This window comes from Stigmatopora nigra, chromosome 2 (assembly GCF_051989575.1).
Source record: "Stigmatopora nigra isolate UIUO_SnigA chromosome 2, RoL_Snig_1.1, whole genome shotgun sequence".
Taxonomy (NCBI): Eukaryota; Metazoa; Chordata; class Actinopteri; order Syngnathiformes; family Syngnathidae; genus Stigmatopora; species Stigmatopora nigra.
This window is the reverse complement of record NC_135509.1, coordinates 17,975,417-17,997,535: the sequence shown is the minus strand read 5'-3', so window position 1 is coordinate 17,997,535 and position 22,119 is coordinate 17,975,417. Positions and strand designations below refer to the sequence as shown.

Below are 22,119 nucleotides of genomic sequence, written 5' to 3'. Positions count from 1 at the left end.
TGAACAAAGCTATGTTGACATTTTACTTTTATTGGTACATAATCTGCAGTTACAGCTGCTTTTAAGGAGAAAGACAATCTTAACGTGAAATTCACACCAGGAAAATCTATAGTTCACTCGCGTTGGTCTGGGACATTATCATACCAGAGTTTGCTAGTTTCTACCTGACCAAAAGGTGCTCATCATAGACTTTTTAGGTTTGGTTCGTGACTATGCTTTAATGAACACTTGCAGACACTGAGCAAAAACATTGCCAACTGATGGTTAGAAGTGGGATAAATACTTTGTTGTAAACAGAGAGGCGACTTAGTTGCGCAATGTTTTGGAAGATAACCCTCCCAAGTGCATGATTGCCATATTCATTTGCTGAATGCAATAAAGAATGAAAAGCAACATGTGCCTAAAGGCATCTTAGTGGTAATATTGCCGAGTTAAGCAGCTATTAGAGGCACAATGGAGTGTATAAAGGGTTTAGCACCGCAAATTATGACGACAAAAAGTGGCATAGAAGCAAAGGTTAAATTTTTCACAATTGCTTATAACAATAACACTAACCAGAGAATATTCTTTACTTTAAAAAAAATGGCAGAATCTATATTTCTTAATATTCATTCATTCATTTTCTGAACTGTTTTATCCTCATTCGGGTCACGGGGGTGCTGGAGCCTATCCCAGCTGACACCAGACCAGAGGCCGTGGCCAGCCAATCGCATGGCACAAGGACACATACAAACATACATGCTCATCTAGGGGCAATTTAGAATGTCCAATCAGCCTACTACGCATGATTTTTTAATGTGGAAGGAAACTGGAGTACCCTGAGGAAGCCCACGCAGGCCTGGGGAGAACATGAAAAGGTGGGCTGACCTGGATTTGAACCCAGGAGCCCAGAGCGGTGAGGCCGACGCACTAACCACTCATCCACCATTTCTTAATATTTGGCTCCAATTTACTATTAGCGAGTACTCTTTAAATAATCTTGTCAGGGGGCTGATTCCCCATTTGTACCAATTTCCTAAAACGGGAAAAGGGAGCAAGAAACTAAATCGTTTTTGTGTTAATTCACCTGATACTGAGACAGTAGTCACTTTTAACAAAATACAAATAAAATCTTGATAAGAATCATAAATATTCTGCCTATCCCTGATAAATTATTCTCTTTAACCGCTCCCTCATACATATGTACTTACAATCTATTTTCCTAAACAACAGTTTATACTGTACATTCAGTTCGACAACATGGCGCAAAAAAAGGATGAAATATTCTATGTATGCTTGAATTCCATTCCAACTTATGATAGGAATGTGTACATTGTACAAGCACCATTTGGCTTACTAGCAAGAAGCTTCGCGTGATCAAAAATGCCATTTGGAACCTTGAAAACAAAAATACTATTGCTGTCAACTATACTAGCAACCGACAATTGTGTTATTAATAACGAGCCTGGTAAAAAAAAAAAAATTAAAATCAAAAAATTAATCTTTTGCTCGCCAATGTTGGCTCAGTGTTGACAATATATTATAAAACAAATAAATATTTTTGTTTTACTGTATCTACTCATCATGTCTAGGTTCAAGACAGAGAATTTTAAATTATGAATTTTTAAAAATGTTGTTTTCATTTTCAATAGCATTTTTCCACATTTTGACGTCTTCTTAATTTGAATCAACTCAACAAACCACGACTTGTTTTCAAAGTATAAAATGGCATCTTTGAAAGCATCTGGTAAAAGGATACACGGGCACAGCAATATGATATTGAAACTCAAAAACTCCTGCTGATCCATTGCCTCACATTTTGTTACAGTTCAAGACTCCTCAGATGACCGATTCTGAAAGCGAGACAAAAAGCACATTTTACACAATATATCAATGGCCTCCAAAAGGTAAATGCTGTGTTTTCCGGACTATAAGTCGCACACATTATATTTTCCCACCTGCAATATTTATATTAAACCGCAAGACGGCCAGCTAGGCCTGTGTTGTTAATTTACTTTGGGGGGTGGGTGGACTCTTTTTGTACTGTCATATTTTAACTATAGCAGTTGATCACTTCCAAGACCCTAGGCTTTGTTCTTATGAAAAAAAATGGCCAAAATAGCTTCCAAACAGATAATATTCTTATGATTTTATTTTTTAATTTGTTAAAATCCATTGCTGTCTTACTAAAAGTAGTGGAAGACATTCTACTAATGTGAGTCTCGTCCTTCGTGATAAAGCGAATTACTGTAAAATTGAGCGAGATAAGATAAAGTAATTGTACACCTTCTTTGCCATATTGAGAACTTGCACCTTCCCGATGAATGACATCATTCTCGGGTGTCGTTTAGACATGGTAACAACTAACTTGTGAGGCATAGCAGGCGTGAAGCGATTTGAGCTAGTGTAACATTGACAAAGGAGTTTCTAGCTTTGTAATTAGTTATTTGTGTTTCAAAACCAACACGGCAATTGTCTACCATTCAGACTATGTATACACCTAAGGATAAGTCGCACCACAGGAACAATGCACAATGACGAAGAAAAATTTAAATTCAAGTTGCACTGGAGTATAAATCACATTTTTGGAAGGGCAAAGTTGTATTTGAGCAGAAACCAATAACAAAAATATGTCAAAATGAAAATGCTCAAATCAGATCAGGCTGGATCTATATCAATATCTGATATCTATTAACATAGGTTTTTCAGACAACTACAACCCACCCACCCAAAAAAAAAATAAAAAAATAAAAACAGTCTGTCGGGGATCAGAAAAAGAAAAACATTTTTTTGTAGTTAGTTGGCTTATCTTGTGACTAAAGTTTTTTCTCTCTGGCCACATGAGCCTGTTATGTTGTTGTTTTTTAGGTGATTGTTATTATTGTAACTTTTATGTTAATAGAGGCCTATTCAGCCAGTTTTTCTCCATTTTACTATTAGTACTGTATCTGATTTTTTTTTAAAGCCCTCTCAAAAGTGCAACTCGTACTCCGGTAAGACTATTTTTTTTCTATTTGTTGTTCATCATTTGACTGGTGCGACTTATAGTCCGGAAAAAAATGGTATTAGTCCCAGGCCTATCCAAAATGTTGAAGAAGAAAAAAAACTGACTTACATTCTAAAGAATAAAGTAGTTCAAATAACTGTCTGATTAAATGCTGACTGAAAAATCAACTTTTCAATGTTACCAACGTCAGGCTTTGGTCTGCATTCGCCACACAAGAATTGTTCTGACCTGCTGCCGTATCGCCTGTAGGGATGAGTACTGCATGCAGGCTCTCTTAATTCTGATCCAATCTGGTTCATCTGGAATCACGGCAGCCACGGTCAGCTTGACAATGATGAGAAGGTACTGCATAGATGAAGAATGCGCGTTTAACATACAGTGTTACGGTCACATATCTTCGATGTAAGAAGACCCCTAGTACCTGAGCAAAAATGGCAAACATCACAATGTCATTGCTGCTTATTTGGCTCTCGTGTTGCATCTTTTGCAGCTGTGGCGACAGCGTCAGCAGCCAGCAGTTTGACACAACCGAGACGTAGCTCAGGATCTCGAACGCCGTCTGGACGACAAGACGATGTCTACGGTTATCTACTCACAATGGCACACATTCTATGCCATGCTCTCTGATAACCTGCCACACGCCCATGTTGGCCGTGGGGGCGGAGAAAGGCTTGCGGAACAGTTTGCAGATCTTGTAGGCGTCGGAGCGAATCTCTGTCACGTTGTTGATGAGTAGAAGCACGGCCGTCAGAGGGTAGACGCACGAGAATAAACTCAGATAGCCGAATTGCACCAGTAGTTCAATGTACTCTGCAAACAGGCCCTGGTTTAAAACATGGAGTTGTTAAAAACTCAATAGCTATCTCAGACACTCCATGCCACCAATGAGTGGTATAAAATCAGAGTACATTATTTTTTTTGGGACAAAACCTGACTGAAATCGCTTTGTTGGTTTTGTACTCATAATCACGTGTCGCAGAGATGCTGGAATTTACCTGAGAACTGACATCTTTGTACATATACATATGTACATGTACATCTTTGTACATATACATATGTACATGTACATCTTTGTACATATACATATGTACATGTACATCTTTGTACATATACATATGTACATGTACATCTTTGTACATATACATATGTACATGTACATCTTTGTACATATACATATGTACATGTACATCTTTGTACATATACATATGTACATGTACATCTTTGTACATATACATATGTACATGTACATCTTTGTACATATACATATGTACATGTACATCTTTGTACATATACATATGTACATGTACATCTTTGTACATATACATATGTACATGTACATCTTTGTACATATGTACATGTACATCTATGTACATATACATATGTACATGTACATCTATGTACATATACATATATACATGTACATCTATGTACATATACATATATACATGTACATCTATGTACATATATATGTAAATGTACATCAATTATATATGTACATGTACATCTATGTACATATATATATGTACATGTACATCTATGTACATATATATATGTACATGTACATCTATGTACATATATATGTACATGTACATCTATGTACATGTATATATGTGTATATTTTTGTGTATATATTTGTGTATATTTCTGTGTATATATATGTGTATATGTGTGTATATTTTTGTGTATATATGTGTATATGTGTGTATATTTGTGTATATTTTTGTGTATATTTTTGTGTATATGTGTATAATATATATGTGTATATACGTGTATATATGTGTATACATGTGTTTACATGAAATTTCCCGAAAACAGGTTGAATAAAGTTATCAAATCCAATCAAATAGTTGTAGTTCACATATTGATCATCTCATCTCACATTCACACCCATGCTTAATCAACCTATTGAAACTTGGATTGAACCCTTGATCTCAGCACTGTCAGACATCATGTAAACCACTCAACCATTGTGCGCCCCTCCCAAAAACCGAGAAAAACAGAATATAATCCTGTCCAGATAACTGACTTCTTTTTTTTTTCTTTTGCCGAGCTTCACTTGCGCCAGACGGTGTGTGGGACAGTAAGTGAGAACTCAGCAGGCTGTTCCCTGGTAACCAGAGCATAGCCCAGACTTGACAGTGATGTCATTCACATTTTGCCCAGAATCCATTATTCCCTTTGCGTGTAAGATATACAATTATTCCCCTTAAAATTAAGCACCAACTTCAATCAGCACACTAGGGTCAATAAACAAAAACTGAAGGTATCACTCATGTCCACACTGTACTACTTGAATCTATACCGTAGTTCCCCGAGGCTACACTGTTACCTATGACTGACTTCTACACACTCCTAACCAATGCCTTTAACCAGTAAAACAGGATTTTCAGTATTTTTCAGACAAAGAAATGATAATCTCACTCCATTTAGTTACTTCATTTTCCATATTGCTTATCCTCACAAAGGCTGCCGGGGGTGCCGGAGCCTAACCCAGCCAACTTTGGGCACCAGCTGGGGGACACCTTGAATCCAATCGCAGGACACAAGGAGACGGACAACTATTCACGCTCACACTCATACGTAGGGGTAATTTAGAGTGTCCATCCAATCTACTATGCATATTTTTGGGATGTGGGAGGAACCCAGAGCAGCCGGAGAAAAACCACGCAAGCCCGGAGAGTACATGTAAACTCCAAACCTGATGGTCCGAACCTTGGATTAAGCCCTCGATCTCAGAACAGTGAGACGAACGCACTAACCACTTTGTCGCCAGGCCTCCCCATTTAATTCAATTTCAATTTATTCCTAACTATGTATTCTACTATTGTTGTAATATAAGCAAACACACTTGTTATACAAGTGCACACAAAGTACGTTCAGTAGTACAGGTTTTATTTTTGCAACTTTAGTTTAGGTAAACCTCATAATTGCCTGATTGGTGGCGGGAATGGCATCGGTTGAAAAAATAGAATCAAAACAGTAGCAACTTTTAGAGGCAGACAATTGACACTTTAAATGGGAAGGAAAACCTAGGCTTAAACATTGAGGACTGTGTTAGAAGTATGTTTTATTTGACTTTAAATTACTATTGAAATATTAGGGGGCATTTAACGAATAATTGAAGTGCAAAAAAAAGTCTAAATATTACTGCTTTAAATTTTCACTTACGGGGAACACTGGCAGGGTGATCTGATTCCTGAATTTATCCTCTTCTGGGTCATCTTCAGTCTCAGTCCTGTGGGGAGCACTAATGAAACGGTCCACCAAGAAGGGTATCACCACTTCAGTCACCTGGTTCACCAACTGGCTTATGATCAGCAATGAGGCCAGGCGCTACACACATCCAGGAGTAAGTAATGTGGTCACAACTCTAGTTTGGTGTTGTTTTAGTTTTAGAGTTTGTAGTATTTCAAGAGGATCTGTTTTTGTTATTTTGAGGGTTACCTTCCTAAGCAAAGGCACATCGTGCTTGACGAATGCAATGTGGAAGAGCACTGCAAAGTAGTTGAAGAATGTGAACTGAGGATAAGGATTAAAAAAAAAAAAAAAAAATCAAGTTGTGATCAGCCTGTACGATGTAGTACTCTTCCAAAAGAAAAAGCCAAACTTACCACCAATACTTTTGCTGTTAGGTGGTTCTGGAAGGCAGACTCTTCTCTGTGGTTCTCTGAAATGACACATGATTTAGATACAGTCAGTTTATTAAGTTCAATACGTACTTGAACACACTGCTATATTCCAAGTTCCTCTAACTTAAAAATCATGGAATGGCCACTGTGTGAGAAGTAATCACAAAAGAAAAATCCAGAAATCAAAATGCATGATTTAAGAAAAAATCATTTATTCGTGTGATACTTCTGCAAATAAGTATTTGAACACATTTCTATTGGCTAGAATTCTGACCCTGAAATAATTGGTTAGTCCACCGCCAATGCATGTATTTTCCTGAATCAGATGGACCTGTTTGAGGTCATTAGCTGCATAAAGACACCTGTCCACGCCATATAAAGAGTAAGACTAAAACTTGTAACATGGCCAAGACCAAAGACTGAAAAGGGCACTGGCGAAATTGCCAAGCAGCTTGGTGAAAATTAGGTCCACTGTTGAAGGAATCATCAAAAATAGAAGAAACTGACCATGATGGTCAATCGTAATCGGAGTGGAGCTCCATGCAAGATATCACCTCAAGTGGTCTTATTGATTCCAAGATGACGAAGAATTACAGAATTACACGAGATGACCTGAAAAGAGCTGGGGCCACTGTTTCCAAGGTGACTGTTGGCAAAATACTAAAACATCGTTATTGGAAATCATGCATAGCAAAAAAAAGGTTCCACTGTTTAAATCATGACATGTCAAGGTCTGCCTTAAGTTTGCCAATGACCCTTTAAGAGGAGTCATGGGAAAACATTTTATGGTCAGATGAAACCAACACAGAACTTTTTGGTCATAGTTCCTCTGACAGTTTTTGTACGAAGAATGATAAGTACCATCCCTGTGAAGTATGAGGGTGGGAGCATCATTATTTGATGGACAGCACGTCTGCACTGTATTAAGGAGAGATGACCAGGGCCATAATGGGATTTTTTTTTGGGGAACAACCTAGTTCCCTCAGTCAGAGCATTAAAGCTGGATAATGGCTGGGTAGAAGTATAATCAAGGTTCTGGCGTGGCCTAGCCAGTCAATAGACCAAAACCCAATAGAACATCTTTAGACCTCAAACTCCGTGTTTCTCAGTGACAACCCAGAAACCTGATTGATCTATAGAAAATTTGTGCAGAGGAGTGGGTCAATATCCCTCCTGCAGTGTGTACAAACCTGCTGTATAATTACAGGAACATTTTACCTCTGTAATTGCGAAAAAAAGGCTACTGCACTAAGTATTAACATTGGTTTTCTCAGGTGTTCAAATATTCATTTGAAGCTTTATCACACAAATAAATCGTAAAAAAAAAAAAAAATGCTCTGTGATTACTGGATTTTTCTTTGTAGATTACCTTCGTCACAATGGTGGGCGAGTGGTTAGCGTGTTGGCCTCACAGTTCAGAGCATAAGGATTCAATCCCAGGTATGATTTCACCGTGTGGAGTTTGCATGTTCTCCTGCATGGGTTTTCGCCCGGTACTCAGGTTTCCTCCCACAACCCCAAAACATTCATGAAGGCTAGTTGCCCCGAGGTATGATTATAAGACTCAATAATTGTCTGTCCACTCATTCCTTGGAATTTGCTGGCCATCAATTCAGGGCATCTGCACCTGGTGCCTCAAGTCAGCTGGGACAGGCTCCAGCACCCCCTGCAACCTTTTAGAGGATAAGCGGCTTGGAAAAGGAATGAATGAATCTCCCACAGTGGATATACACCAATGGATTTCAGACCCCTCCATGTTTTCTAAGTGGCAGAATTTGCAAAATCCCTGACTGTATGTCAGTGGTGACTTCACGCCAACTGTAATTCATTTGCAGTGTGGACACAGAAAGCTTTGTTTCTTCAGAAATTGTATACTGTACTTGGGTGAAATAATAAATTGTACAATGATAGTCATATTGACTACTCACCAAATTCAGTCAATGACTGTGCCACCGTTTTGTAAACTGTAGCCAGCACATTGGTGTAGACAATGTGAAGCACAGAGGGCAAATAGAGTAACGTCTGCGATACCACTGAGTCCCACTCAGAGTGGATCCACATCACTAGGCTCTCGCCCCAGTAGAAGCCCAGCATACCAAGAACCACCATCCCTGTAGGCAGATGTGTCGACAAAACATCAGGTTTGTATTGAATCCTCACCTCCAAATAAAACCGGATTCATGAACACATTCTGCAAAATCATAATTCAATTGACTGTGAGGCTATGGATTGACCAGTGGCTTCAAAAATATAGACTTATTTTGGCCAACACACTCTCCACCAGGTTTGGCAGAATCTTGCAATGTATAAATTGATAATTTTGTTGTGACATGGGCGGCCTGGGGATAAGTGGTTAGCGTGTCAGCTTCACAGTGGGGGACCTGGGTTCAAATCCAGGTTGGTCCACCTGTGTGGAGTCTGCATGTTCTTCCTGGGCCTGTGTGGTTTTCTCCAGGTACTCCAGTCCCCCCCCCCAACTCCAAAAACATGCATGGTAGACTGATTGGACACTCTAAATTTCCCCTAGGTATGGGTGTGAGTGTACATGGTTGTCTATTTGCTTGTGCCCTGCGATTGGCTGGCCACCAATTCTGGCCTCTGGCCCAAAGTCAGCTGGGATAGCCTCCAGCACCCACCCCTGTGACTCTAGTGAGGATAAAGCGGTTCATACAAGATGAGATGCTGGGACATTATAAGCATTGAGAAATCTACAAAGCCACATTTAGGTGAAATAATTTGACATATGTTGTTAGCTTGTCACTTTCACTCCATTCAGAGGCAGTATATAATCATACCCAGAAACAATATAACCACTGGGATGGAGACCAGTGCCATCCGCAGATCCCTCTGCCATTCAGGAAACAGCGGCTCCATGCGACCAGTGACAGGGTTCACTCCAAGACTACCGTGAAAAGCGGGTCGAGGCTCTGCAAAATGCTCATTGAGGTGAAGTGTCCCCCAGCGGTAGGATGTGGACGAGCTGCGACGCTTCCACAGCTCCATGAACACAGTGGACCAGAGCATGCTGAACACAGCCTGAATCATGTGACCACTGACGGCGAGTCTAGCATCCTCCTCATGAATCTCAGCCTGGGCGCCAGCCACCGCCTCCACCGCTTCCTTTTGAACCTCACCTGAGAACAAGACAAGAGTTACGGTCTGGGTCCTTCATTCATGAACTTGAACATTCGCATGTTTTATCACCGCCAGCAGCATTATTTATTGAGATTACCGTATTTTCACGACTATAAGGCGCACTTAAAGGTCTTAAATGTTCTCCAAAATAGACAGTGCGCCTTATAATACAGTGCACCTTATAATACAGTGCGCCTTATAATACAGTGCACCTTATAATACAGTGCGCCTTATAATATAGTGCGCCTTATAATACAGTGCGCCTCATATATGGAAAAAATGCCATTCATTGAGGGTGCGCCTTATAATGTGGTGCGCCTTATAGTCGTGAAAATACGGTAATACAAATTCAGCCTTTGCAATGGCTGTTTTGCTTTGTTTTTAAGCCCAGTAAAAGTAGTTCTAGTTGATTGTCTCAGAATTTTTATTGTGGTAACATTTTGCAGTGGTCTAAAATTGCATTGTGGCATGGAAAGAATGTTTTCCAATGTTATCTTGAATGTTTGCATCTCTGGCAGTGTCACTAAGATATTTTATTAATGTTTTCGTGCTCACATGTTGGCTGTTTTTACGTACCATATTATTCGGACTACAAGTCGCACCTGAATACAAGTAACACTTGCCCAAAAATGTGCAACGAACGGGAAAATATATATACGACTACAAGTTGTACTAGTGTATAAGTTATACAAAATAATATGGTAAAGCAATAGGGAACATCAGTCTAAAAAAACAATAGGTAATGTAACATATTACAGTTTTTTTTTAATAACTAAAGCCTAAAAGACAGAGCATAAGAAGCGGTTGCCAGTCAGGTACAATCAAACTATGAAAAAAAAGTCCAACTTAGTCTGAAAAATACCATAAATTAATTAAAGGAAAAGATAAAATTGTTAAATTTGCTTTCTGTTGATATGAAAACTGTGGTGTATTCCAACCTATTAGATGTGGTGTATTACAACCTATTAAATGGGGTGTATTCCAACCTATTAAATGTGGTGTAATCCAACCTATTATGTGGTGTATTCCAATCTATTAGATGTGGTTTATTCCAACCTATTAGACGTGGTTTATTCCAACCTATTAGGGATGGGTTCGTTCAGGCCACCTGTTACACGGTGGCGCATGCGTATTTGGGTGTCTGCTTTGTTGCACTCTTGGTTCAAAGTAAGACATTAACGGATGACTGTGTCCTGGCTCTCTTCTTCAATACAGTACAAATACAAATCTGATGGGTGGAACATCAATTCATGTATAGTATAACAGCAGAAAAACAATCAGGGGAGGCTTTATGGCTATTTGGAGAGATTTCGGAAGATTGAATTTTGCTACTTATGTCTTTTCATTGAAAACACAAACGCTTTGGAGTTGTTTAACTCTTTTCATTCAATGGCACTGAAGGAGCCTTTGTTGGAATGAGGACTCTGATCTGAAGTGTCAGAATATGTCAGTTATTTTGTATTTCTATAATAGAAAAACAGGAAAACAAGTGTTTTTTTAAGTATGTATACATTTTTTAAGTATATATACTTTTTTTCAAGTAGTAGTACTGCATGTCTTTATAGTTTATATCACCATGAATATTATGTTATCTTGTCTGTACAACTATGAGTGTTTCAGTGGGCTGCCGCTATTTGAAATCAGTTCAAAACAAGGATCACAAAATATAAAAATGTCCTTACTGTTATGAATAAAATGACTTCTATGTTTACTTTACATTACTCTTGCCTTAAAACCTCAGCTTTTACAAGGTGTCGTGTTTAATTTCTATGACTGTCATAAAAAGATTTAAATTAATGGGCTCTGTTGGATTAATAATTAAAAAAAACATCTAATGAAATTGCATGAAGTAATTCAGAGAGAGATAAATAAATTATCTTCCATTTCTAATAATGCCACATTTAATTAGATGTGTAATTGAATTTTAAAGTAACTTGAAACCAATTTGATTTACACTAAGACTCTTCAATCGAAAATATAAAAGTTAGTATTCCAAACCCAATGAATGTCAAAAAATATACTATATATTAAAACATGCTGTTATAAATGCTTACTGGAAAAGTAGAAAATGGAAAGACCCAGGATAGCCGGTGGAACCAAAGACCAAGTGTAGAAATCGAGGAAACTAAAGTAGAGTCCCACAGTGCTTCCAAAATATGCATTGACTGAATCTGAAAATAAAACAGGGAAGGGAAGATTTAACATATATAAACAGTGAAAACCTACATGTAGCTCCTTTTAATTTGTAAAAAAATCTGTCAAAATTTTATTACCTTATGCTAAGGGATGACATTTCCACCTTTACATAAAAAATTATGCCCATTACGTACATTAAGTATTATAGTATTATAGTATAGTATTATATTGTAGTTGTGTGAGGACCGTGGAACGAATTAGAGAATTTACATAAAGTAAACTTCTACTTACGAATTTTTTTCAAGTTACGAAAAAAGTCAGGTACAAGTGATATTCTTCTGACATTTAGCTCCCGTCTAACTGCTTCATTGCAGAACCTAAAACAAATTTATTGCCGTCTTATGTTATGTTATGATCGCGACGAGATGTCGTGGCGCGATTTGAGGGATTTGAACCCAGTAGCTGGGAAGCAGGAGGGGACGAGGCGATTTGTGCTCAGGATAATAACTTTAATGACTCAAAAAGCCTTACAAAATAACCAGGACTTGTACATCCCAAAACGAAACAAAACCGGATGATGGAGAACAGAACGTTTGCATCGATGTATGCAGTATCACGCAGTACGATCCGACAATGAATACCAATTCAGTCGTGTTTAAATACATGCAAGTAATCATGAAAAGATGAATTTTGATATACGTTACGTGTTGATTTGGTTTGGATTTGCTGTTGTGCCCAGTGGATAAACAAATTTATGTTTTGCAATTTCCTGCACAGAACATCCATTTTCTAGAAAGACAATATATAGTACACTCACTGTGATGTTATCGTCAAATGGTTTTAAAAAGAAGTTAAAAACAATACCAGGGAAGAGTGGAAGAATACCTATATTGTGGCATTATGATAAGGACTAGGATGGAAATAGTTTGATATCTTATCTTTTGGTAAATGTCATACAAAATATTACTAATCACCATTGATGCAGTAGTATGTGTGTACATGATAGGATGTATAAGTCATGTAATTCCACCTACCCAGTGGTTGTGACAGCTGGTTCCCATGGTACCACGATTTACTGAGCTCTTTCAGTTTTGCCTTATTATGAAGAGGGAATGAATCCACAATTACACCAGCTGAGCTCATCTTCTGCCCTGTAAATATCCATTCATATTTAAATCAAAACAACCCATTGCTGTAAACTAAGCATTGCTGTAACCTAGGCATTGCTACCATAGATACATCCCTGATTTTTGCATGGTTATATTTTTAGTGAACATGTCTTTGTTCATTACAAAAATACTTTATTGCATCATGTGTGTAGGCAAATGAACATTTTAATGCCAAGGTGATGGGTCTTTACTATCGTTAAGCAACACTCACAGATGTTGTTTCGGTTCTGTAGGGTGTATTTGTCAGCCAATCCAGGTATCCTGACATCTCTTCGTGCACGCAGACTCTCCAGCTCATACTTGACAATGTATTGTCTCTCCGCCAATGTAAGGAAGAGCTCCATGTTGTCTACATGTAAGGATGGAGACAGGCAGTTAGATAACAATATAAAGACAAAATGTACCAGCATAGCATGATATTTGGCTGTCAGGTTCACATAAAGCAGAAAGCCATGCAGACGATAAAAAACAATGCTGGACTGAATGTATAATTTTGCGGTTTCATCAAAAGTCTACCAATGCTTTAAAAGTGAATTCTTGCTTTGGAATAATTTTTCAGTTACACTTTTTTTAAATGCTTCTTGTGACGGTGTCAAAAGACTGCTTCTGTTGTCTGAATATGACCGTACAGTAATACCTCGACATACGAGTTCCCTGACATACGAGGAATTTGTGATACGAGTAAAATTCCGAGCAAATATTTACCTTGAAATACGAGCCAAATTTTGAGATACGAGTATTTGAGACAGCCAGTTGGCCAGGCCGTGAGAAGCTGCTTTATGATTTCACCGCACTGTCTCTTTCGTCATATCTACCTCGTGCAAAGATCTCTACAAGCACTGGCCACAGCGTTGCATTTTTTTGTATTTATTTATCTTTTGCATTAGTCAGTTCAGAATTAAGGGAAACACAATGCATCCAAAGAAAGCAGGTGCAGTGAAGGGTGTTGTGAAGAAAAGGTGTATGATGACAATCGATATTAAGCACGAAATAATCAAAAAAGATTAGTATGCGGGTGACTGAGCTAGCTCGTCAATACGTATGGAGAAGTAGGAAGTTCACTCCAAAGCCGTGGGGGAATACAGGAACCTCTTTGCCTTGGTTATTGTACAAGAAGTTTAAATTTAGTGTAACATAAGATTAAAACTTTTTTAAGTGTCTCCAGGAATCTAAGTTCGTTTAAGTTAAATTTAAAGTTTATGTTACTTTACGAGTGCATCCTTCAAGTGACTGACTCTACTCTCTCCGACTCTCCCCGACTCTCCCCGACTCTCCCCGACTCTCCCCGACTCTCCCCGACTCTCCCCGACTCTCCCCGACTCTCCCCGACTCTCCCCGACTCTCCCCGACTCTCTCACTCTCTCACCCATTCACAAGCTCCCCGTTGTATAAAATAATGCTTCATTTTATAATTAAGCAAGTACCACGCGAAAAGGCATTTGTGAGGATATGCAATGGTGTTGCAATATTGTAAAAATCATCATCATAATAATATCAGAATAATATATCCCATGGGTAACTTGCCCATCTATTGTTATTTATCATCATTTCATGACTTCTCTTGAGTACCTGAGTGTCTAAAGTTGTCTCTGTTGTCATAGGAGAATGCCTCCATTTCACCATTGTTATATGTCTTACAAAGGCCCAATTCCTGAGTTGCTTGTAGCAATGTGCATCGAGGGGCCGAGACCATGATGATGTCACCAGTTACATCCTCACCTGGATGGGCCAGTAATGCTGCACCTTGGTGAATTGAAAAGAGTTAGTCACACTCCATTTTCGAGCAAGAAGCTCAAATTAAATAGAGCGAAAACAATAGCATACTTGTAGGTAAGAGTTACATGAGCTCCTCTTTGGGGCAAACTAAAGTTATTCCCACAATATCATCACACCATTCAAAAATTAAGAGCGGTTTTAGCAATAACTAAATACAGATGTTTACATACTATAGTTCTTTTTCTGCATTTAAGAACTAGATTGACTTTTAATTGGATTTATCTTTAAATTCACTGATTTAAATTACCTCACCACTTTTTCGTACAGTAATCCCTCATAACTATATCACACCTTTTTTCTGGAGAATTTTTTTAGGTTCATTGATTTTTTTGGGGTAAATTCATAAGGTGAAAATCCATGCTGAAACTTGTAAGCGGACGTCAAACCCCTGCCTCCGCTTGCTACTAGAACCCGGCACTGAAGTAAACGTGAAAAATCCACTCTGAAATTTGCAAGTAGAAACCATTCCCCTGTTCTCCGCTTGCTCCTAGAACTCAGCGCAGAATTTTATTTTTTTATTTTTTTAAAGAGGGAACCCTACTTAGCGGTTTTTCATTTATCGCAGGCATGTCTGTCTACATCAAGTACGATAATCGAGGGATTATTGTACATTCCTGTCGACCTCGGCCAATTTCTCCCCTTTATAACGATTACAATTCCCCACATTAAGCCATGTATGGTTTAAGCCAGATGTGGTCAAACTACGGCCCACAGGCCACATCCGGACCACGAATGAATGAATGTTAGCCACATTTCAGAGAAAAAGCTGGACCCCAGGGTCAAAACGGCAAAGAACCTCTAGTGCGATCAGACCAAGATACGTGTTCTATTGTCCTCCACATATCCTCCATTACACAGATAACTTCAACTGATAGGTGTATGTCTCACCTCCATCTTTCTGGGGAGCTCCAATTAATCTGATGAGCCATCTTTTGGTTTCAGGTCGGACATTCTCACCAAGTTTTATTAGGACCAGAGGTTCAATCTGGTCAGAGACACAGCAAGGACAGGTGACTTTTGTCCATCCTGGCCCCGTCGTCGCAGTTCCGGGAGCAGTGTCAATTGGTGGCTTCTCTCGGTGCTTCTCGACGATACTTCCACCGCCCTCATCGGATTCTTCCTTACTCATGATGGCACTGAAAGAAAATGTTTGTGTAAAATAAAAACAAAAGATTTTGTCATTTCCTTTTTTTTTTAGAACTATAGTGGCCCGAAAATGGTTTGCAGGCCACTGCGTACTTGAATGCGAGACCAATGGGAGCATAAGGAAACATACAAATGTTTGAGGAACTTAGGTATGCTAAAATTTTCTCATCTTGCTGTAGTCACTTTTTTGACCAAATTTCCAAGAGTGAAAAATAGCCATGTTTTCATGTTTTTAAGTTCTCATTTATTTATTTTTAATGAATTCATGATTGAGCAAAAAAAAACTAATTTTAATTGAGGATGCTGGTTTCAATTCCATCTTAATCAGCCTGTTGTTCTCTATTTTACTTTTATTTTAAATTGCCTTTCAAGATGACAAAAAAATGTGACTTCTCCGATGTTTTATACGTTTTTCATTCTTAATTATGGATTTTTTGGCTGGTGCGACTTATAGTCCAGAAATTACAGTAATAACCCGTCATTTTGGAGGGATTTTTCAGTAAACTAACACTTCCGTTTGTTAAATTTCATATATTGACAAAAAATATCAATTTTGTTTGTTAAAAAAATGACTTAAGTAGTTATTTTAAGGTCACATTAGGTTAATGCCAACTTATTTGAATTTGAGCAACTAACTATTTGAGTTCCAGTTTAACTTGTTAGCTACTTCAATATTGGACTTTTTTTGTTGTACTTGTATCGTCTGGTATTTTAATTTTCATTTGTTCATTTATCTTCCGTTATGCTTAACCTCACAAGGGTTGCGGGGGTGCTGGAGCTGACTTGGGGTCAGAGGCGGGGGACACCCGGGATTTGTTGCCAGACAATCCCAGTGCTTAAGGAGACGACCAAACCAAACATGCTCACACAAACCAGAGCACCAATAGAAAACCCACAGAGTCACAGGAGGAACATGCAAACTCAACACAGAAAGGCCTCAGCCTGGGATTGAACCCTTAATCTCAGAACTGTGATCCGCACTGACCATCTGGCGTATCGCTAGTAGTTTAATTGAACAAAGTAAATTACATTTTAACTTTTAAAACAATGTTTTGACTTAGTTTTAGTTAAAAGGTGTTGAACATCTGTGGGTAAATGTATTTTTAATCTATGTTCGACTCTTGAATGAAAATGCTGCTTCAGAAACTTTTTAAAGAAAATGTCATTTCAATTTCTGTAACTTTTCTATTAGTTTTTTCATGACTGTACTAACCATGGGATTGTGCAAATATGTGACTGTCTTGGTTTTTATAGTCCTGTGACCAACCAATGAATGTCAATTGTTGTACATTTGTCCTCATGATTGAGCAAAATTGAAGAATTTACATGATCTCCTAACATTATTCATTTATTAATTTTCCGATTGGCTTATCCTCACAAGGGTCGCGGGGGTGCTGGAGCCTAACCCAGCTAACAGTGTGCACCAGGCAAGGGACACCCTGAACCAGTGGTCAGCCAATCGCAGGGCACAAAAAAACGGACAACCATTCACACTCGCACCTAGGGGCAATTATGAGTCTTAAACCAGCCTACCATGCATGTTTTTGGGATGTAGTGTAAACCACAGTACCTGGAGAAACCCCACACAAGCCCAGGGGAGAACATTCAAACTCCACACAGGAAAGTCCAGACCTGTGATCAAACCCTCAACCCCAGAACTGTGAGGCTGACATGCTAAAAAAAAATGTCCACCTCTTGACATTAACATTTTCAAACAAGTAATACCTCATTCCTCCAATAAGTTAGAGCAAAATCTGTTATTTTTATTCAGATCATATGTAACTCATGAAAAAATTACAATCTAAAGAAAAATGAACCACAGCCTCAACTTTTGCTCCGATGGTTGAAATGATTCCCTAACTTCTTCCCAGTCTTAAAGACTGAACGTTTTTAAATTTGACCTGACTTTATAGGTTATTTTGGGGTGTTTTGATTTGCGTTTTTGTAAAACTACTAAAAAAAAACGTAGGAATTGTAGTTTAACTTACAATAGGTAATAACTACCAATATTTTCCTCTAAGGTTTGTCCTAACGGAGAAGATCACACCCTACACTGGAAACAGCCAGTTAAAAAGCACTCTTGACCAAATGTGACTTCTACAAGTATCTAACAAGCAAGTTTTGGAAATGTATGAGAAAACTAGCATAGGCAGGAAAAGCCAATGCAAGTGTTTAGAACAGTATACATATAGTTTACATCAGCAGATTTACATTAAAATCAATGCAAGACATAGCATCAATTGACCAATGCATGCATTGTAGAGAATACTGATGAATATAAACATTAGGATCAAAATTGCCATAATTTCAAGATGTTACTGAATTCAAAAACTATATAATCAGGCTATTGTTCGCAGTTCCACCTCTACTGTTTATGACATAATGATAAGCTTCGGTACTTCTAAGAAACGGCAAATAATTACCCGAGCTCTGTGTGATGCAGTTCAGAAGTATTACACTGCCATAATGATAATAAATACAAATATTTTGATTAAATCTATAACAATCTCAGTATATAGTAGCTCTATACAGTAGCTCTTCTGATGCGTATATAGAAATTACCTAATATTGTTTCCTCAGTGTATTACATGATCATAACACAACTTGAGTTTATTGTGAAGTTGATTGTGCAGCACTATGAAAGAAGCTCTTTGACAGGACACGGTGGTGCTGCAATGACAGACTGAGTGGGAAAAAAGCCAATCCGAGCGGGTTACGGTAGCAATGATTCGTAGGATAGGAAAGTGACAAAGAGGGATGAATTAGGAAATACAACACCTTGGAGGGGCTGAATGACGAGTGTCTGGTCTCCAGTTCTTCAAAAGGCCTCAGCAAGCCCACCACCACACCCCCCTGTAGCAAAACATGAAGAAAGCTTCATATATTCAGCTTTGTGGAATACACAGCAGAAATAACACAACGTGACTGTGCACTCACTTGCTCAGTACGCAGAGTTCTAGCAGCTTTTTGGCTGTGTGAGTGAGTGAGTGCATGTATGGTAGGAATTCAGAGGAACTTCCCCTGAATGCAGGGTGTGGAGGCTTGTTTGGGTTCCTGCCAGGCTCCTCCCTCAGACAGGCCTGCTCACCACTACTGCGACTGTTGTTAAATCTCTGGGTCCTACTGCTCTACAGTCTTGAGTCTGATTGGGTAGCATCACACTGTCAATCTGTCTCTTTCCCTCTCCTCTATTTATTTCAAGGTGGAGGGGTGGGGGGGGGGTGGGGTGGGGGGGTGCAAACTGCTCCATTTCGCAAAACTTTGACCCATACTACCAGCTGATGAGGCGACTGGATCTTTAACTATATTCTGTTAAATAATAAAATGAAGAGTAGGCTCAAATGTTCATCAAAGTCATTTACACAGAAAAATAATACAAATATTCATAAGGTTAAAAAAAGAAGAATTGTAATATTATAAGAAAAACACCACTCCTTCCACAAAAGTAGTGTAGACTCAAATGGTCATCAAAAGTGAGACACGGATTATGATTCTAAAGTTGTAAGATTTGAAAATGGATGGCGTCAGCTTCATGGTCCTGGGGTCGAAGGTTGAATCCCAAGTCAGTCCTCAAGTTGTCATTTTTTTTTTTAAATACAAAGTCTAAGCTTTACATAGAAAAATAATAAAACAAGGTTAAAAAAGGAAATCTGATAAGAAAAACACCACTCCTCCCACAAAATTAGAGTAGGCTTAAATGTTCACCAAAAGTGAGACAGACGATCACACAAAAGTTGTAAAATACCAATTTTTTTTAACTGTAGCGTCTAAGATTTACATGTAAAAATCATAAAATTATTCATAAGAATTAAAAAGGAAGAATTGTGATATAAGAAAATTACCACTCCTTCCACAAAAGTAGAGTAGGCTCAAATGTTCATCTAAAGCACACGTGTCAAAGCGGTGGCCCGGGGGCTAAATCTAATCCTACCGCATCATTTTGTGTGGCCCGGGAAAGTAAATTATGAGTGCCGATTTTCTGTTTTAGGATCAAATTAAAATGAAGAGTATAGATGTATATTACATATCCTGATTTCCCCCTTTTAAATCGATAATTGTATTTTTTAAAATCAATTTTTTCTGTGTTTTTTGTTCAAAAATCATTTTGTAAAATCTAAAAATAGATTTTAAAAAAAAGCATTGTTTTGGATACGTGAAAGGGGTTTTAATCAAGAGTCTGACACCTTTGATCTAAAGTCAGAAGACAGATTTTGATTGTAAAAGTGTAAAATTTCCAATTATCATTTTTTAACACAAACATCTAAGATTCACATGGGAAAAATACAATTATTAATAAGGTTCAAAAAGAAGAATTGTAATCTTATAAGAAAAATACTACTCCTTCCAGATTTACCTGGGATAAAAGAGAAAAATGTTAATTAATTACAGCTATAATAATATTTCCCATACAAAAACATTTGAAGGTCATAAGGATATACCCTATTTTCTGGAATATAAATCACATTTTTTTTTCCAGTTTGACAGGTATGCAATTTATAATCAGTTCATGACACTTTTTCACCATTCTGACCACCAACAGCTGGTTATGTTTTACTTTAGTCAATGGCTGTATAAAAAATGTTAATGTTACATTTTCATACATCTATTTAGTCTGTTGTACCCTATTTTACTATTAATTTATTGTGTAATGTTTGTTTTTGATTTCTGATAGATTGAAGAAGTGCCCCCCAAAAATGCAATTTATACTTCTGTGTCATGTAAGGTTTTTTTTTCACTTCTACCAGTTGATCGTCATCGTATTTTTGGTATATCAGATAGCAGTAAGATTGTTTTTTTGAAAAAAAAAAATATTTCTCATTTTTACCGTGAGATCACAATGTGCCCAATACTCACATGACAGGACATACGATACTTTGATTTTATTTATCCATTTTTTTTTAACATTGATATAGAATTCTGCACCAAATCCACTCACTGGCTTTTTTGTTCGTTTTTTTTTTTTCTGTTTCAGCAGTTATAAGGGTTTTTCCTCATAAACTTTTTTTTTTTTTTAAATAATGGAAATATGCAGGTTGTTTGTCTCCTTGTGCCCAGCGATTAGCTGGCCACTAATTTAGGCTTTCCCTTGCCTCTGGCCCGAAGTCAGCTGGGATATGCTCGAGCACCCCCCGCGACCTAGTGCGGGTAAAGCGGTTCAGAAAATGAGATGAGATCTAAATATGCATTAAAATAGATGAATTAAATATACTCTTCCTTACATCAGGCCATTGATAAAATAATAGAATATACGTACATTAGCTGGATGGCGTCAGCCTCACGGTCCTGGGGTCGAGGGTTGAATCCCATGTCAGACCTTAATGTGTGGAGTTTGCTTGTTCTCCTCATGCCTGCATGGGTTTTCTCCAACTAGTCCAGCTTCCTCCCACATTGCAAAACATGTAGGATGTTAAACTGGTTGAGCATTCTAAATTGCCCCTGGGTATGAGTGGGAGTGAGAATGGTTGTGCATCTTCTTGCGCCTCCGATTGTCTGGCCACCAATTCAGAGTGTCCCCAGTTTGGTGTCATGTTTATTGTCAGCTGCGTCAAAGTTTAACTCAGGATGCAGGGAAAGTTGGCTAAATTGCTGGTGCAAAACTCAGGCTTTTTAATCACAAAAAATGGGGAATACAAAGTGACAAAATAAAAAAATATAGACAGAAAGAAAAAAAAAAAAATGACTAACTGGAATGGACACACAAGGTAGCGGTAGCAATACTCCAACACCAAATGTCACCAAACACTCTCCTTATATACACACAAAAGGCTAATCAAATAAACTCAACACAGCTGGCTATGAGAGGCGGGGAAAATTCCAACAAATTGTGAACACCTGGTTGGCCAAAGTTAGCTGGGATGGGCTCCAGCATCCTCTGCAATGCTTGTGAATGAATGAATGAACAATTAATATATCAATAGAAAATAGTAACATCTCAAGTGCAGATATTTACAAATACATTTGAATGTGTAACAAATGTGTGACAATATGAATGTTTAGCATAATTTTCTAAATATTTAGGCTACTATTCTGCCAAAAATCAACCTGACCAGACATTCTCATGTTGATTAAATAAAGATGTATAAGTATTTTATTGCCTCAGGTGGGCATTGCATTAGCATAGCATCGATCAGTACACTCATCA

General features: G+C 38.0%; 1 protein-coding gene across 2 annotated transcripts; it reads right to left on the bottom strand.

Moving 5' to 3' along the window:
- Nucleotides 1–10: 10 nt before the first annotated feature.
- ano10b (anoctamin 10b) lies at nt 11–22,109 on the bottom strand. 2 transcript variants are annotated; one of them, XM_077737785.1, is made up of 16 exons: nt 21,232–22,109; nt 18,756–18,830; nt 15,720–15,967; nt 14,625–14,798; nt 13,267–13,404; nt 12,921–13,037; nt 11,805–11,921; nt 9,411–9,749; nt 8,544–8,726; nt 6,598–6,653; nt 6,431–6,505; nt 6,155–6,319; nt 3,618–3,809; nt 3,408–3,545; nt 3,215–3,331; nt 11–1,832 (listed from the first exon to the last, which is right to left on the bottom strand). In XM_077737785.1, exons 3-16 carry the CDS (start codon nt 15,958–15,960, stop codon nt 1,809–1,811), a joined length of 2,076 nt encoding a protein of 691 aa, XP_077593911.1. In that variant the 5' UTR covers nt 15,961–15,967; nt 18,756–18,830; nt 21,232–22,109; the 3' UTR covers nt 11–1,808. The 2 variants fall into 2 exon arrangements, with proteins under 2 accessions (XP_077593911.1, XP_077593901.1); XM_077737775.1 differs by lacking the exon at nt 21,232–22,109 and adding an exon at nt 18,915–19,007.
- Between the last annotated feature and the right edge of the window lie 10 nt (nt 22,110–22,119).